Source organism: Cygnus olor, chromosome 10 (genome assembly GCF_009769625.2).
Source record: "Cygnus olor isolate bCygOlo1 chromosome 10, bCygOlo1.pri.v2, whole genome shotgun sequence".
Taxonomy (NCBI): Eukaryota; Metazoa; Chordata; class Aves; order Anseriformes; family Anatidae; genus Cygnus; species Cygnus olor.
In genome coordinates, this window is record NC_049178.1 from 10,564,301 (window position 1) to 10,579,326 (window position 15,026).

Genomic DNA, 15,026 nt, shown 5'->3' on the forward strand with positions numbered 1-15,026 from the left:
TCAACGTCCATTGACTTAGTTTCAAACTCATCTTGAACCCCAGTGTAAATCACAAAGATGAAACACTTGATTACTGGACCAGCAACTGTTCTACAGGAAACATTATCTAGTAAGTCCCAGGATAACAGGCAGGTTTTGTTCAGTTGCATCTAAGCAATGCCTCAAGTCATCTTAAGACTTTTCTCCTCCTGTACAGAACTTACTTGTATGCATTGCTTAGAGTACCCATTTTGGATAGCTGCATGGCTCCTTTTTAACAGTAAATGCAAGACATTCAGCCCTAGGAAATCAATAGCTGGCATATCCTTTAGAGGTGGTATCGGAACCTGCTTATCCATCATCATCAGAAACTGCCCTTTGGAGGACACCACCATTCAGCGTTTATCATGTCTTTTTTCTTTCTCTCCCCTTTGTCTCATCAGACCTGCTCTAGCTTCAGCCGATGGAAAGGAGTTAAAAAATGCCATCCCAAGGTTTCTCATCTGACCTTGATTGGTACTTGGCTTCAAACAGAGGTTTCAAGCCAAGACTGCAACAACAGCAGCTAACAAAAAGGACAGAGAAAAAAAGTTTCTTCAAGCTATGGTGAAAGTGGAAAAGATCAGTCACCTTGAAGAGCAAACTTTGAGCCTGGAAAAGCAGCTAGAGACAGAGTGAGATGGAAATAGAAGACGAAGGGAATGAGCACATGAGGGAGGCTAAAGCAATAAAGATAAATCTAAATGTCAGGTATCATCTTAAAAGCTTAGACGTTTGGTTTTCAACTTTGTTCTGTTGTCACAAACCTGCACGTTAGTTACACATCTAGTTGTACTGAAGCTGGCTCTCTCACTACCAGTGTACATGCACATATTCCATTTCTGCAGTAGTGGCACTTTTGTATTTGGACACTGAGCTTTTGCCGCAGATCCAGCAACCCAGTACATCGATATCCCCAGGGAGATACAGAATACTGAGCAACACAGACAACACAGCAGCCAGCTGCGTCCATAACAATCACTAATGAAACTATTACACTTCAGTGCCAAGACCAATCTCAGAAAAGCCCCGCACGTATCATTTTCCTGACGGTCCATGGGTTTCCTCTTCTTCAGCTCAGTTTCCTTCCTGTATTTCTGCCTTGTATTTCTGTAACAACCTTCTTCAGCTTTTTTTAAACAATTCTCATGAGACAGATCATCTACTAAAACCTGAACAGAAGAAATATAATTTCACTTATCTAAGAAAATCAGTCATTACATTGAAGAAAAAACACAAAGTTCAACTCTCAATGTAATTTCATCTACTCGGACACAGTCAAGATGATCCCCAATTTCTTTTTCATTTTGAACCCCACTGAACAGAGTACCAATAGCTCTCCGCACTTTCTAACTATCAAGACAAAATTATCTGTGGCAGTAGCACAAAAAATGTATTTTAAGTCATCTCATGTATTAACCACAACCAGCCAAAGCTGCAGATAAACCTGAACAATCAGCACCACAGACATACCGTAGAAGTTAAAGTCTATCTTGGAGAACATTATAGTTACCAACAATGCTGCACTTTCTCATGCATCAGTCATTTAAAGATGTCTTAAGTAGATAGATGCAACACAAATCCCTTACTTTTCTGATCTATTGTAGGAATAAACACGTACAACTTCTTGAATAATTCTTCCTCATCCATTAGAGGACAATCTGTATCCAAACCGTAGCTAGCTGTCAGGGAGCACAGGGTACAACCTAGGTCCTCAAGAAAGCTGCTTATCAATTTACTTAGTATTTGAAGAGTTAATTAGCCAGCACTGACCAGGCCACTTTTCTGCCTACGACATCACATTAGACACACAAGTTCCAAAAATACAGCGCATGGTTTGGATTAGCACTGCTCAGGTTGGCTGCTCTCCCCCTGGCTTTCTTCCCTTCTGCTCTGACCAAGAAGAAAAACTTAAAACCCCTTGATAAGCATCCTGCTCCCTCCGTTATGTCTTATCCCTGGTCCTGAATAGAATATGGCTTAATACAGCAAGTCCTGATCTTGCTCCCTCTTTTTACTATACCTGCATGAGGCTTAATAAAAATGGCAAGTGATACAAACCTAGCTACTGTACATCAGTAGTGGGCGGCTAAAAAATAGCAGCGTACAAAACTCATGAGTCTTTTTAAAGTCTGAATTTAATTAGATTTTTTTCTTCCAAAATTAAAATGGATTCCTTTCCTTTGTGGTCTTTTTCTTTAAGGAGTCATAAATGGTAAAAAGTTACAGAAGTATACACTGAAAATGAGGGAACTGATCTTTAAAAGAGCTCAGCATCTGCTATTCCTAGTCTCTTAAGAGATCAAGCCAAAAAGATTTGAGAAGTTTTTATTGCCAGATCTAAATTTTATTCCATGGGCACTGGATCAGGTCTTTAATCCTTTACTTAACCACAAAGAACTGTGCTGAGGAGTTTAATTCTTCCAAAACAACTGATAATATCCCCAAACGTTGAAAAAATGCTTTCCAATAAGCCAAATCCTGCATGTTTTGCTTTTAAGTAAATGCCACAGCAGATACAAAACCAGTATGATTCACTCCGATGTTTTCTAGGAAAGGAGAAAATCTCCAAAAAATACAACCCATGCTTTAGAAGTGGCAGACAAAGAAACAGTTCAATACTTGTTCAGAATTAAACTGCATGTATAACATTATACAGACGTTTAATTTATTGATTTAGAATTTAACACTCATATTTTATTACCCACATATTTCAATATGTATTATGAACCGTCTTCTCACCGGGAAACAATTTTGTCAGTTACATTTAATTCATTCCCCCCACACACACACTTTTTGAACTGCCCTTCTTCACAGCATATCAATGAAAAGGAAAGTTGGCTGAAAAGTTTATCATAACAAGGAAGTACTGATACAGTAAGTTAAAGCCAGGCTTCAAAGGGAAAAGCAAGGTGGAAATTGAGACATTTCTAGCCATCACAGAATTTAGGTTCTGGAATAGGCTCCCAAGAAGAACAGTGGGACAAAATGGTTAGTTTTAAATGAATCTTAGTAACTTCCTGTAATAATATTTGACATAACTGCTAACACAGCAAGTTGTACTCAGTGACAAGGTATCCTTCTCTCACATACCCCTAGGAAGGGGAACAAAAGATTTCACAAACAAGCCACCTTCTACGTGAGCTAGGCTTCTTCCCCAGCAGATGAACTGTAGCATTTGAATGGCTGCTTTAGCACCATTGGTTAAGGAACACCCAAGAAGCCTTGAAAAAACAGGTATAGAAACAGCAGTCAGGTATCCTTTCAGAAAATTTAGCATTGGCTCTACTTGCAGTGCAAAGCAAAATACAATCAAGATATCCTGAATTTTGGAAGAGGTATACTTTGAGGAACAAGGAATGGAAAATGGAAGTGGTAAACGTTTAAAATTTCACCATGAAATTCCACATACAAGTTTCTTTGTGATATGACTCAGTGGATTTTTTAACCAACTTTGTTTTCTGAGATTTAAATATAGAAATTTATGTCCTCTGACATAATTTATGTCCTCTTCAATAGTGCAACTCTATATGATCTTGCATAAAGTTCTGAAATACATTGAAATTAGTTATTAGACTTACATACTAAAGCTCACTGATCAGAGGTCTTGGAATGTCAAATAGACTGAAGCAGTCACACAGGAAAAAGCAGAACTATGTTAGAGTTCAAATAGCTACAGTGGTTTGAAGGTAATAACCCAAATAGTATCTGTAAGGCCATTTTATCAGACACTGGAGAACTTTTTTGTTCAATGAATCTTAAAAGCTACAGAATGTCGTCCAGAAAACAGACCAAGGTTATTTAGCCAACAAGGTAGCTAAAAAAGATCTCTTTCCATATAGCCAAAACATATGAAGCCATGAAGCTATTTTAAGTGTTACACTTACGAAGAGATACTTCTTACAAGTCCATAAAGGCAATGTAGTTTGACATCAAATAGGCCCTTGCCAAGACAAAAACTACTACTGGTTTAAACTGATATTCATTTTCTAAGAGACTTGACTAGATAAATAGAAGAAAGCTTCTCATTTTTCTCCTCCATACTTGATGTCTCAGGTGACCTCTTAAAAGTATATCAAAGTACTAAAGCACCTGGATGACTGTCCTCTAGCTACAAGAGAAGCAGTTCATAAACCTTCTTGCAACTTTTGAGACTGATGTATTTGGTATTAGTAACAGAAATTGCACAAACAACAGTGACAACAAGGGCTGGACTCAGTATGAACATTCCTCTTCCCCTTTGACGATAACTGCTCAATTGCGCCTTGCAGATAAAAAATCTGACATCTTAGAGACACCTCCCTAGGGCAGTCCAATCATTGGGTGTCCAGAATTTGTTTATTACACAAGAAAACTTTGTATTATATTACAGCACTGCACTAGTCTGCCCCCGCCCACAGCAAAAATCAGCTGAAAAAACCCACCAGGCAATCAGCTTGCTCTAATATTCATCAATAACTACATTAAACAAAACAGCTAGGATCGTGAATATAAAGCACAAGTTAAGTTTCTTCTTCTTAGAAATCCTGAAAGAAGAGTGGTGTTTGTACCTGCTGCCACAAACATGCTTTGTGGCTGCTGTATGCCTGCAGGAGTTGCTCACAGCTAAGGCAGTGCTGGATTAACACTTTCAGGATGACCAGATATGTTACTGACAGATCAAGGTGCAACTGCTTTGCTTTGAAACAAGCATACCTACAAAGTGACTTCAGACTACCTCCCTGGCTTAATATCCATTTACAGTGAACATCTGTCTCCACCCCCTTACTGGGTTCAACATGACCTCTTCCATGAACTCTCACAACTCTTAAGACAGAGTGATTCTTATTAGCTAACCTGGAACACTTTTTGTGCCTGAAAACATCTTCTCTTTAAAGGAATACTAACATATCACTGTTTTATACAATCTTCCTGTACTTCTAGTGTGTCTGCAACTGTGCAATCCAAAGCCAGAATCACTAACCCTGGGCAGAAGGAAGACGACATCCCACACTGCATTTAACATTACTTCTCACACAGGACTTTGTGTTAAGACAATCAGTAAGAAAAAAAGTCGTGGTTCTTGCCTATTTTGCATTGGCCTCGTAAGTAGATGCTGTTCTTAAGCTATTATTTTTCTTTTCACCTGTGTAAGGAAGGCAAAGATACTTCTCCCCCACTGAAAAAACTTACCTTTTTCAATTAAAGAATGCTATAAAAAACAGCTCTACAATCTGATGTGCTCACAAACTAAAGTCACTAAACATAATGTACTTAGACCAATATTTTGAAATGATTAGGGCCAAACTTATCAGTAAAGTAAAGTGAATCTATGCTGGGAAAAAAAATCCTTACTATTTCACTCCAGGAACTTTTATAAAGCAGAAATAAAAATGTCACAAGTTGTTACAGTTTATAAACTGGAAGACTGTAGAGATTGAAAGACCACTGAAGTAATCTTAATGGACATTCAGAATTCTGCCAACACTATGTTTTTGCTGCAGAAATCCTACGTTCATGCTCTTCAAGGTGGATTTCAAGTGCTAGTGAGCAAATAGTACTAACTCAATCGGATAGTGAACTGTTTGCTGTGTCAAAGCTTTTTGCCAAAAACATATATATAATTTTTCTTTTTGCTGTATGGATAATCAACCCCAGATGGCAATTTACATAGACAACAGCATAAAGGAATCCATGCACTGCTGGTGCTCTCAGCCCCAATCAGAGCAAGCATGGGCGTTTGAGAATGTCACTGTTTATTTTTAATTGCTGTGTCCCTCCTTTGTGCAGGTTCAAGCGGTCAAAGATGTCGAAGTCCATTAGTAGAACTGGAAGGTGATGCCACTTCATTTGGTGAGAGGGTTCCTCAAATTTAAAAAGCAGCTGGTTTGTAATGTCCCTAAATGCCCAGTGGGCACCAGCTGTCAATCTCAGTTACCATAGGGTCAGGGCAAAAAAAGGTCAGAGAGAGTCATAAACCACAATGTGTTGTGAAATGTGCTTCCTCCATTACCTTGTAGGCCTGAGAAAGGTTTGACCTTTTATAGGTATCCTAACCAAACTCTGCATGATGCTAGCAGGGGTAAGGACAACACACAATTCAAACTTATAAAAGTTGCTTCCTTTTAACTGTGCCATGGTTACCTGTACACTATGAGCAGTCACATTCACAGGCTGCTCGTGGCAAAGAGCAAAATGCTGCTCACGACTACTACCACTCCGAGCTATGGGACATCTGCTGTCTCACAGAAGGCAGTGGAAGGACTAGTTCATTAACAGCAACTGAAAATAACAAACTTTGAGGGAAATTGTTAATGCCATAAAAGCCAAGTGATCTGGCTTCTCTTTGTCAATGTCTGTTTATCTGCTAGCTTGGTCTTTCACTTCTCTGTAAATAAAATAGGAACACCAGATAAGCAGTTCAAAGTCCACTGAATGTCCTCTTGACTTTCTACAGGCTCTCTAAAAATCCCAACCGCAGCAAGCCACACACCGCATTCCAGCAGCTCTTCCAGAACATGCTGACATCAATTAAACCCCTGGCAAACAACAATAATGTGCTTCAAGCATTTCCATGCCTTCTTCTTGCCATTTCCATGCACTCTTCTTGCCACTTCTATCACTTCCAGACATCTCAGGAAGCCTACCTGGTCAGATTCTTTTTTTTAGGCATGTCCTGTCTTGGAAGCATGCCCACCTTGCTTTTCTGAAGTTGAAAATCTAAACACACTCATCTAGGTCAGCCTTCCCTCTTCTTCATTCAACTAAAATTATGCAGGTAACCTTACTGGCTGCGTTACTTAATCTCTTCCTCCCTATTATAAACATAGCTTATATTAGAGTATCAGAAAAGTAATGACACTGAAAATAATGAAATAATTTCAGACTGCCGAACACACTCTTCTTTGTTGAATGTCTCTTTCTATCAGGAAAACTGGGGGGAGTGAAAATGAGAGACTCACCTTCAGGGCAGGAATCTCCACATTGTCACCAAGGCTAACAGAGCCAGAAAGAATAGTCCCTGTCATCACCGTGCCTTGACCCTTGATAGAGAAACAGTGGTCGACTGCCATAAGGAAGTTTCCCGAGGGGTCTCTCGATGGCAGGTAAGCCTGAGACTTCAGGACCTGAGAAAAGAAAGATAAAAGCAGAACCATGCCTGGGTGAAAAGTCATGACAGCCATACAGCAAAAGGAAGGCAAGCGGATGATTGATTGAACAGGCTTGCAGTTTTACTGACTTCAGGCATCTCCCAGCGAGCTTAGAACGCACCAATGTCAAATTAACTGTGCGTGCCATAGAGGAGATGCACACTTAGCAGCAGGAACACTTCGATTTTCTGCCTTAGAAAGATTTGGTGCTGCACATTTAGCTTGGTTAGCAGAACTGCACTGGCAATAAAGTTGCTGCCAAACTCAATATAAACACTGTAGCAAAGCAAATGAAAAAAAATCCTGCACCCGTCTCCCCCTCCTCCCCACCCTCAAAGTACAGTCTTACAGTGTATTTTGCTACTTCAGCCCTTTTTGATTTAGTGCAAATTAACTTACATAAAGATATTAGCCCCATCCCTGCCTCCCTCCCAGAAAAACTATTACACTGGGATAAGTTTCAAAGTCAACTTCCCCTTCAGATTTACGTTAACACTTCTTGGAGGATCAAGCCACTAAGAAAAATAGCTATGTAAGTATCGCTTTCTAGAGAAAATATCAAAGTTTAGGACTTCTGTTTTGCTGACAAATAACTATGCTTCTTAAAATACATCATCAGAGGCAGAAGACTAATTATAAAATTGCAGTCACATACCCAGCAGTGGTTCACAGGAACTGGTTCACCCATCTCAAATCACTTTTGATCTTTGTTATAATATCAGCATATAAACTTGCCAATACCTTTAGCATCTGCTTTTAAGGTCAAAAACTGGAGGTTAAGCCTAAGTCATGATGGCAGAACAATGGAGAAGGAGACTCTTATCAAGGAGAGAGAGGGTAATGCTCAGGGGCAGGGCTCTCTCAGCATTTGCCAGCTCTGCTAAACACTAGATCTCTAAGTTGACAAATAGCTGCAACTTGGGTATTTCCTCCAAAGGTTTTAAACCTGCGGAATGGCCCTGTAAATCTACCTGGACCTAATGAAGGCAAAACTAAAGACTTGCCTATCTCCAGCTCTCTAGATACTGCAGAGTCTGTTTTCAGACAGCCTGCTACAGGCAAGACAACCCTAAGTTTCTGGTGACTTGTGCTTCCAGGGATTTACCCTTATTTTAAAGGTGGCAGCATCCAACAGATCCATATCAGACGTTGGCAAGATGCCGCCTGTTTTAGGACACTTTCTGCTGCCTGCAAATTGCTGCAGCACCCCTCCAGGGCAAAGACATGCTACTCTTCCCTAATGTTTACTCACAGGGGTGACAAATCTGGTACATGCCATCTATCTCAAACGGCTATCCTAAGTGCCCTACCCTTCACCGTTTAAGCATCATACCATATAACTTATCATGTAACTCATTTTCTTTCACCACATAACTTATTTTCTTCAAACTCAGTTTATTCTCAAAAAATAAAAATTGAACATAGCTAAAACTAAGGATACCTCTGAAGCATTAGTTTGCTTTAACACTTCTCTTGTTCATACGTGTTTGATGTAATTATCCAATATACCATCATATAGCTTTTTCCAAACCTGACCTAATTCAGGGTGCAGGATAAATCCAAGCTTAGCATTTTACCTTTAGCAGAAGTGCAAGACATGCAGTAAACAAGGCAGACTATCAGAGAAAGATGGTTCTGAAGGCAGGTTGGTGCTGCTCTAAAGAACAGATTATACACTTTATGCAATAATTTTTATTTTTTTTTTTAAGAGAATGATGATGCATGGAACTTTCCACAGGTAATCACTGATTGTATACTTCGGAGTGTCCAAACAGAAACCGCAAAGCTTGATAAACAGAGTGCTAAGCACTCACAATTGCAATCAAAATTGGCAGGTACTCTGATTTGAACACAAGTGTGTCCCAGAAGAGTTCCTAGTTTCCTTAAACTTGGCATCCAAAATTAGTAAACTCATTGGACTTAACTCCTTTGTGCCACAGCTTCCCAACCTAAATATGGGATAAGTCACCTCTACACTTCCTATAGGTCTTTTCGAAGTAAATTAATTGTTTGCCAAGTGTTCAAGTCCAGTGATGAGTGCCAAAGAAAAGTCCAGGAGGAAATTAATCATTCTGAACAGAGAGCAGTATTTGAATGGAGTCATGAGGCCACACGGAATCATGAGAATTAAAACAAAATACTGACTGCCTGCTCAGTAATTGAGCTTTGTGCATCCTGCGCATAGAATGAGGCAAGGGTTATTTAGAATAAAGAATCATGCATTTAAGCACTGTATCATAATGAAGGAAGGAGACATTCACATATGCATAATCTGAGCGCCTGACTTCACAGCTTCACTGTTTTCTTAACTGCAGTGTAATTAACACCTACCAATGATTTGGCAGAATTTTTAAGTTATTTTTATTTGTTATGCTTTCTAATTCCTCGCAACTTTAAAACAAAGTTTACCACGTGTGATAATTGTTTCTTAAGACAGCTATTCAAAGGCTTTGAAGCCTAGCAGTTGAAAAAGGAGACCCACTTTTGGGGACACACATCCTCAACTTCCCCATTCACTGGAATAAATCCCCAAAGAATTAGTTTCCATAGAGCTGACAGTAAGGCAGGAGTTCCTCATCTCTAGATACTAACACTACAATCCAAAAGATTTAAAGATGCTCAAGCTCATTTTACATGATTATTGTTTGTTCAGCAGGTACCTCAATTAATTCAGAAACACCCAGTGGATTCTCAGACTCTGGGGCTTCTGGTCCGCCAGGCTTTGCTGCAACAGCAACAATAGGACACCCACAGAACCTGAAAGAGAGAAAGACTCCCACCATTAGGCCACAGATCTCCTACACATGTAAATTAGACTCACCTGACAATGAAGGCAGGGAAACTGCCTCAGATTCTGATTTCTGTTCTTCCCCCATGGTGAATAACTGAATTTTTTTCTGGAGTTACTCTCATCTGTACTATTAGACTTCCCTATGAAATTTTTAAGACTTTCAGCATTAGCCAGATTCAACTTTCAGTGGCAGTCATAAGTAAGACTTCATTTCAGAAACAAGGACCATTACTCAGGCTTATCGCAGTGACTTCGCATTCAAGCTATTTTACCTGGAGACTAATACAGGTTTTAACTTTCATTAAAACAATTACAATCCTAGCTGTAGTCATAATCTTCAAAACAGAAGCCAAATGTACGATGGCACATGATATCTGTCCGAGTCTGCAGACAGCCTGTAAGATCTGCAGACAGCAGAAAGATCTAATTCGACTAAAATCAAAATTTATGAAACAAATCTCAAACATGTAAAGCTTTTGAGAACAGCAGTACTTTCACAGCCAACCCCAGTTTAGTTTTTCTCTTTCAATAAATTTTATTCTCCAAGCCCTTATTATTCAGCAGCTTTTTTCAAGCCTCTTGATTGAATTTGTACCATTTGCTCCCTAAAACACAACCTATTGTTCACCTCATCTGATAGCTTGCTTTGCCTACATTTTGGAAAGGGAAATTAGATAAGTCAAGTTATTACTGCATTTTTGCAAAATTCAGGGTTAAACATGTCAATTCATATATGTGAAGCAATGGAATAATAATCAGCAGTAAAACTAATAAGTGGTTGGTTCTCACAGATCCTTGATTCTTACACAATTGATTCAGGCAAAGTCTTGACCGCTGCCATCCTTGTGACTCCCCACAACAAAACCATAGATTTTTATCTCAAAAAGGGAATGAACTGGAGGAAAAAGTACAGTACCATGATAAAGAAAAATATGCTAGATTCTGCAGAGGGAGCTCATTTAGTGATGAAATTGTAATTCGGTACATAAGGTATTTTTTCTGTTTATATGCCATAAGTCCGAGGCATCTAGGAACAAAGGGTAATAAAAACGTGCACTGACAATTTCTGTGATTAACCATGAAACTCTTGGAAGTTCATTTTCACACAAGCCCTTTAGGGCAACGTATTAAAATAAATTTAAGTTTATGCTGAACCAAATGCCTTACTCCTTTTCCCATTTGCCAGAACAAACTGGAGTAATCATATAATGCTACTGGAGGCACTTCCAAACATGATTTGGCCCTACTAGAACTGTTACTCCACCACGCTAAATGTCAGAATTTAGACCCTGCTGGGCAAAGATAAAAGCTGGCATGTGCAAAAAATTACGACAGTAGAAATTCCGTTCATAGAGACAGTTTGCTTTTACTTGCAGTATCAATCTGTGGAACAAGCAAGTTTTGATTAGGTCAAATTTACAGGTGCAAATAAGACAGTTGCTTTTCTCTGCCTTTTTTTTTCACCCTCCATGCAATATCCTGACAACACCACAAGAATTCCCTCTGAAAACTGGTAACACCTACTCTTATAGATGCAACAGACTTCACTTTTTCGTAATATTAGGGTATTGTCCATGCATGCGTGTGTAGAGAAACACTCAGCGAGTAAACTAGTCTTGGAAAACACCTCATTGAGGAGTGTCTGAGGCAGCTGTCAGATGGTCTCAGCACGTGCTCTGCTAATAAAAGCAGTTTAATAAAAGTAGCTTAGAAACATAAAAACAGTTAAAAAGCATGCATTTGGAAATTCCAAGTCAAGTGGGAAAAGACTGTCAAGAAAAAACGCTTGCCCGACATACAATGGGACATGCACTTTACAATCAGCCCAGGCCAGCAAAGCTTTCAAAGCATCATAAAGCACAGACTACACTTGCAAAAAAAAAAAAAAAAAAAGGAATTTTTGTTATGGGAACAATACACAGACATCTGATGAAAGAGCATTTCTAGGATCCAGAGTTCAAATGAATAATTAAAACATTATGACAGACCACTTCTCTCCATGTGGTCTCACAGCTGTTGTGATCAGCTGATGCACATCCTTGTTTTAAAAAGGGGCTGGAGGAAAGGACCTCACAGTTAACATGGCCAGTGTTTCAAAAACGCACTTCCCCCTCAGTTTTGAGGGGGTATGCTAATTTTTAAGACATACTTGTAAGACCCACCTGTACTCCAGGATATAAAGAGAAGGTGTAATTCACGCAGCGTACAAAAGTATTTCTGAACACCAGTTTCCTTACAAAGATTAGTATTCCTTTTATGAACATGCAACTAGAAAAGCAGTGTTTTCCTCTATCATTTGCAATACAATATTGGACTAAATCAAGACTGAAGTATCACCTCCAGCAGTAATTACTGCCATGCAAATATAAATTTTAAAAGGAGGACAAAATAAATGAGTAGAATATGAAGATAAGCTCAGTTATTACAAAATCTTTAACTTCTTGGCATAGACCGTGGATATTTTAGATGAGAAAAACAAAATAACTATTAATTGCAATGCTACTTAATTCACATTCCATATAAAGGCATAATAAGTTTATTTGGTAACACAGTTAAGAAAACTTTAGAGATAATTATCTCAATGCTCTCTCCCCTGGGATTACCTGTGAACTTGATCAAACACCTATAAAAGACTGTTGTTCCAAAATGCCCTTTTGTTTTTCATATTGCAGGTACCTCCTTCCTCTACCTCCCCTGAAATAAGATGCAACAACCTACAGAGGAAAAACATGCCACCTGTATCTCTTTGCCCTCAAATCAAAAGCTGCTAGAGAGAATTGAGAGCTGTAGAATCCTGACTAGGTTCACAAGAGGAAATGTGACATTCTTGGTAACCTATGTACTATTCCAAGCAAAACAAACAGACCCACATTACTGATGAGCTGGAAAGACAGATCTTCAAAGTCACTGTGGTAGCAGTTGCATAGTTGAAGAGGGACATTGCCCTACCATCACAAATAAGCTAAGCAAGAACAGCCGTATCCAGACACGCTTTGCTCTTTTGTCCCTGGTGAAGTTCTGTCCTCTTTATGCTGAATCCTATTCCTTTCACTCTCAAAATCAAAATGTGACCCAACAGCTGTAAACACGGGAGTCAGCATCCCCTTAAAACCCTACACAAAATCAGCTGTGTGTCAATTTCTGTAACCACTGAGGGAGTACTGTGTCTATATTGTACCTTCCCATCTCCTAACAGCCACGTTTTCATTCACCCATCATTTTCCTCAACTAGTTAAAGCAGAACACAACTGACAAAAACCAGCCCAGACAGAGTCACATTGCATTACAGAAACTTCAGGAACATCAATTAGATTCTTGGCAATACTGATCAGTCCCATACAAAGATAACTACAAGGCAGCTTTATCACCCTAGTTAGGGCAATCACATCTTCCACACTTGGTTACAGAAAAGCCCTCTTTCTTCTTTAGTTAAAAAAGAGAAATAGAACACATCTGGATCACAAGGAAAGTTACAAAAAAGGTTCTTCACCCAGCCCTTCTTGCTTTGTTTTATTCAATCTGAATTCAAAGCAGCCCTTTAAACTGAAAAGTTTCATTACACTCAAATATTTCTCCATACATGATACTTGCAGATGCAAATGCAGGACTGAATTTGAATTTCTGGTAATCTTTCCACTCTTTTCTCATCATTGTGGCAAGCTATATCTATATGAATATCTCATCCAGCAGGGACAAGATTAGCTACATTTAGAAGTACGTTGAAAGTGAAATGTGGGTAAAGTATTTTTGTTACACACTAGCTGTTAACATTACTGTTAACTTACTTTGTATTTTCCAAGGTCTTCTGCATTTTCTTCGTCATCTTCTCAATGGCACTTTGTCTCTTCCCCTCTGGAAGGAGATCTATTTTATTCAGAACTACCACCATCTTCTGGCAGGCGATTTGCCCAATTACCAAGCACTCTGCTGACTGTGTCTGCATCCCTTTTGTCACATCAATTACAAGCATCATCAAATCAATAATCTGGGCACCTGGAAAAGAATTCACAGTCAGTATTGTAGCAGCATAAAGAGATTAAGGAACATTTTCTCAAATAGCTTCCATAAAAACTGCATGTATATGCACACATGTCCAGAAATATGAACAAAGCACAAACCAACACAGGCACCAAACGAATGCCTGGCAATTTTTGAAAAATAAGATTTAAGGAGTTTAAGCTATTATATATGTCCATCAGTTCATACAAAATATGCAAACCTATGATTGTTTACACATTCCTCCACATTAACAGTGTAAGGACATTATCACTACGTTTAAAAATAAGAGTCAGGTCTACCACAAATCTGAAGAAATCCTTATAGTCACTCTACAGGAGGAAAAGCTGATTTAAACCCTGCAATGCTCATTTCCAATTCAGATCTACGTTACTCAAACATATACTTCATATCACAGCCATAAATAGATCAGATTTAGAACTGCGCTTTATAAAAAAGCTTCTAAATTTTAGGCTACTTATTGTGCTCATGATGTAACTTTTAAAAATTATTTTTATTTTTTGAAGCATTGTTGCAATGAGCTCTTAATCCTCTGACTGAAGCAACTTTAATTCCATGGATTTAACTTAATTTTCCAGGAAGCTTTTCATGAATGTTGGGCCTTCCACTAATTACATTCAGAATTTTCCTGCCTCATTCCAGGTAACCGAAATACTCTGAATACCAAAAAGGCAGAGCGCAACAAAGTTTACTGTTAAAAAAAAAAAAAGAGCTTAAATATGAATACGAAAAACAAATCTAAAGCTGAACTAGCAGAAAGTTATGTTGGAAAAACACATTTTAAGAAATGTAGAAGAAATGTAAGAAAACATGCAAAATTGCAGCACTCCAGATTTAAGAGTTTTTAATATCTGTCTCAAGCTTTTGATTAGAAGAATATGAAATCGATGCAACTGTTCCTTGTTCTTTTGCTCTCTCCAACCCACTTTTTTTTTCAGTCTTTATAATTGCTATCACAACAGCTACCCTTGTTCATAGTTCCCATGAACTCTCAGGATAGGAAATCATTCTGAGGCTGAAGTGCATGGGTGAATGAGTGGGTGGGAACTACAACAAGAAAAAATTATGGT

The 15,026-nt window shown here is 38.7% G+C and overlaps 1 protein-coding gene across 1 annotated transcript in view; it reads right to left on the reverse strand.

Annotated features, from left to right (window-relative positions):
- Positions 1-15,026, reverse strand: part of EEFSEC (eukaryotic elongation factor, selenocysteine-tRNA specific) — a 123,878-nt gene that overhangs the window by 76,630 nt on the left and 32,222 nt on the right. Inside the window, exons 2-4 of the mRNA XM_040568841.1 lie at positions 13,725-13,932; positions 9,809-9,905; positions 6,960-7,124 (exon numbers count right to left, since the gene is read on the reverse strand). Of these exons, the coding sequence (XP_040424775.1) occupies positions 6,960-7,124; positions 9,809-9,905; positions 13,725-13,932 (470 nt within the window). The remainder of the gene's footprint in view (positions 1-6,959; positions 7,125-9,808; positions 9,906-13,724; positions 13,933-15,026) is intronic.